The sequence below is a fragment of the Otolemur garnettii genome, unplaced genomic scaffold (genome assembly GCF_000181295.1).
Source record: "Otolemur garnettii isolate 467f Iridium unplaced genomic scaffold, OtoGar3 scaffold00054, whole genome shotgun sequence".
NCBI classification, from domain to species: domain Eukaryota; kingdom Metazoa; phylum Chordata; class Mammalia; order Primates; family Galagidae; genus Otolemur; species Otolemur garnettii.
The window spans coordinates 644,454-648,303 of NW_003852449.1; the positions used below are offsets into that span (position 1 = coordinate 644,454).

The following is a 3,850-nucleotide window of genomic DNA, read 5'->3' on the forward strand; positions in this document are numbered from 1 at the left end:
CCTGGCTATTTTTTGTTGCAGTTTGGCTGGGGCTGGGTTTGAACCCGCCACCCTTGGTATATGGGGCTGGCGCCCTACTCACTGAGCCACAGGTGCCACCCAGCACCTCGTGTTCTTAAGAGCCTTCTATAACCCATCAGAAACCCACCCCAGCCTTTGTGATCATTCTGATCTATGGCTGGGATCCCAGTGAGTCTCATTTCCCCCAGGCCTCGGTTTCCCCACCTGTACCATGGGCTGGGACCCTGACAGCCCTTCTGCCGCCCCAGCACAGAGGCAGATGGCTGACAGGAGAGCTCCCATGGAGACCAGGGGCAGACCTTTCCTCATTCTTCTAAGAGAGAATGTCCCCCATAGCATGGTGTCCCTAATACCACCCATCCAGACTGGCCCCAGGTACTCTTGGTTGGGGATAGGGGCCCTCAGAGGAGGTAAGGTTGAGGCCCAGGAGCAGCTCACAGAGACTGGGGAGGGAGCTGGAGCCAGGCCCAGGGCTTTCCAGGAAGTCAGATGTGCCTTTGCCCAAGGAAAAAAGAGGGCCAGAGGGGACACTAAGGAGTTTCCCGGTGAATTCCTGCCCCGTGATGAGCCTGTGCTGCTGACTCAAGGTGACCACCAGCAGCCTGATTGGTCACTCACTGGCCACAGGCCCCAGGCTTCTCTGGGAGTCAGGCCCCCCCACCTACAGAACTGGGGGACTGCCTGGCTTCTGCTACTACTCTGTTGTGGGGCTTCCAGACAGGAGCAACACATGAGAATACCAGCACAGACCACTTGGGACCAGATGACGGGTATACAGGCTGCTTCTGCCTGGGTGTGGCACCAAGATGGCCATGGAAAGCATGTTGAGGGACATTTGAGTGGGGTATTGAAGGACATGTAGAAGTTCACAGCTGGCTCATGGAGTGGGTGAGGCTAAGCTGAGGCCAGAGGGCTATGAGGGATGGAGTGGACCCCTAGCCTGGGAAAGCCATGAGGGCCTGTGTAGGTGAGCAGCACAGCACAGCACAGGGTTGGGGCTAAAAGGAGCCCAGATCAGAACAGCCTGTCCCATGTGACAAATGAGGGTGGACAGGGACCCTGGCCCCCAACACTCCTCCAGTTCTTTGAGTGCAGATGATGGTTAACACACCAGGGCCACTGTCTGGGTTGCCAGCCTCAGCTCCATCTGGAAAATGGACATAGCCAGGACCTGCCATCTGTGTTCTAAAAACCATGGAGAGCTGTACCCCAAAGCATCTCCTGATCCTCACCTGCCAGACTCTTCCAGGGCCAGGCAGCTGAGGTTGGGCAAAGCAGGGCAGGCTTGGGGGAAGCCCAGCACCATGCGAGTAGTGGGCTGGCTGCCCAGTTTATGACTCTCCAGGAGGTTCTGGCATTGGGGCCCCCACTTTCATTTCATGCAGAACCTGCCCTGGGGCTCCTCCTCTGTCCCCAGGCTAGGAGTCAGGGTGGGTCAGCCAGGTCCTAAAAGGAGGGGGACAAGGCCCCTGGAGCAGAGCTGCAGTTCTAGGGACCCAGAGCCACTCTCAGGGGACCCCAGAAGGTCTAGGGTGCCAGGTCTATAGAGGAAAGTCCAGAGTTCTTAAAAGCCAACCCTCATGCAGGACAAATGGCCCTTCCCAGAGCTGGATTGGAGTGGCCACATACCCCTTTGTCCACTGAGCCCCCAGGTCCTAGAGCCTAGGGCCCCAGCAGCACCTTCCCTAGGTCAAGGAGAGGAAGAAGCAAGGTATGGGAAGGAGGGCCGAGCTTGGACTCCAGCTGGGGTGGCTTCTCCATAGCCAGGGAACCAGTCAGTGCATGGGAGCGGCACGTTTATTGTTGTCATGCACACTTGGGGACTGGCCCAGTGCCACACACTGCCCAAGGCTCCCTCCCCACACACCCAGGCCTTCCATGCAGCAATGGCAGCTGCACGGCTACGCCATGGCCTGACTCAGGTGCTGGTCCTTCTGTGATGCTGCTGTTCACATGGAGACCAGGCGCAGGGCCACATGGCAGGGAAAGTGATGAGTACCCCAGGCTCCTGGGACAGGCAGGGCTGCCCATGTAGGTCTAGGATGCCCAGGCTGGTCCAAACCCCAGCTCCAGTACAGACTTCCTAGGTCACTTGAAGCAAATAACGGTCCTTCTTTGTTCCTCTGTGTGACATATGACCTCACTGATGACACATTAAGGGGCTTGCCCAACAGGGGCTACACTCTGCCCCTCAGACAGGAGGGGACACATTAGGTCTAGGCAGTGCCTAATGCTGTGGAGTCAGCCTGGAGGCCAGAGAGCAGGGTCACCTTTCCTGGTCCCCAGTGGCACTGGGGAGGGAGAGGGGTAGGGCAGGGCTCCCCAGTCAGCTCTACCCCAGCTTCTGGCCATGCCCAGAGAACACCAGTGTGGAGCCTCGGCCACACAAGAGCCTGGGAGCAGCCACAGCAGAGGGGGCAGAGACAGGGGGCATCAGCTCCTCCTCCATCCCTTCCTGCTTGGGCAACTGGGGCAGAGGCTCAGATCCTGCCTCCTTGGCCCCAAAAGCCAGGAGAGCCTGTGGCAGTACAAACTTCATTTTGGCAACAAAGAGCAGGTGGGGATCAGGCTGGGGGCTGGGCAGTGGGGGAGACAGATGCCCCTCCACCACTCAGCAACCTGGAAGGCACCCAAGCCCTGCCCTGCAATCTGTTCCTGAACACAGGCCCAGCAAGCATCCGCTGACCATATAAGGTGGCCTCTAGCTTCCCTGTCTGGGCCCACAGCTCTCCCAGCTCCCTGGTGCTCCCAGGTAGCAGCCACTAGCCTGGGGTCTTGGTAGCAAATGTCAGGTATCCGGTGTGGCCCACAGCTTCCTTCATGGGCGTGCCACTGCGGAAGGGGCCGGCATCAGGGCCAGCAGGGGGGCCTGTGCTGGCTCCCAGGTCAGGCAGGGGCAAGCTGACGGTGCGCACATTGTAGACCTGAGGCAGCACCTCCAGGGTGCTCAGTTCTGTGAAGCCGCAGGCCACCAGCGCCTGGCACGTGCGCTGCACCTGCTCAATACACGGTGAGAAAGAGCAGAAGCGCCCACCTGCAGGGAGCAGGACACAGGGTCAGAGGGCAGGGGATGGCAGGGCCCCACCCACCCAGCCCTGGCATCCCCAAACCCTAGCAATAGGGCTTGAGGTCAGCCTCACTAGACTCTTAAGCCCTCAGGTCACAGAGCCATGCAGAGGCCTGGTCCTCACTGGATAGCCGCCTGGGGCAAGTGCCCTCCTGGATACAGCACATTTCACTCCAACCAGCTTGGCGCCAGGACAGAGCTCTCCCATGTCCCAGGCACTAGGGTGAACCCACACAGCTCTGATCTTACTCTGCCTGTGGTGGGCACCACCATCCTGCCTTCCCTGAGGCTGTTGAGGGTCAGGGCAAGGGCAGGGCATCAGAGCAGCTCTGAGAATCCAGCAGCACAGGGGCTGCGTAGGCCAGGGCGGGGGCGCTGCTATCACAGGAAATTAGAGGCTGTCGCCAGCTCCCGGGAACAGGAGACACCCACTCTGAGCAAAGCTTGATGGCCAAGCATGACAGTCCTCCCACCAGGGCAGCCCACAGGCTTCACAGGGTGAATGAGTCCAGCCCAGGTCCCTGTCCCTGCAGGGAGGGTGCAGGGAAGCCAAGGCATGGGGGTGGATGTGGCTGGGGCAAGTCTCAAACATCCCTGAGGCCTGTTCCCCTCAGTCGTACCAAGACAGGGTTGTTAGGAGTCTGGGTAGGGGAGGTGCCTGCTGCATGACACCAGCCCAAACAAAGCTGAACACACCATATACCTCTCTCCCAGGGGTCTCACAGCAAGAGAGCATCAGAAAATGAGGGGTGGCGCCTGTGG

The 3,850-nt window shown here is 59.6% G+C and overlaps 1 protein-coding gene across 2 annotated transcripts in view; it reads right to left on the reverse strand.

The window, feature by feature from the left end:
* Nucleotides 1-1,712: 1,712 nt before the first annotated feature.
* TRMT61A (tRNA methyltransferase 61A) overlaps nucleotides 1,713-3,850 on the reverse strand; it is a 6,948-nt gene continuing 4,810 nt past the window's right edge. For both annotated transcript variants that reach the window (XM_023514524.1, XM_003792117.3), the window contains exon 4: nucleotides 1,713-3,055. In XM_023514524.1, the coding sequence (XP_023370292.1) occupies nucleotides 2,784-3,055 (272 nt within the window). In that variant the 3' untranslated portion in view covers nucleotides 1,713-2,783. The remainder of the gene's footprint in view (nucleotides 3,056-3,850) is intronic.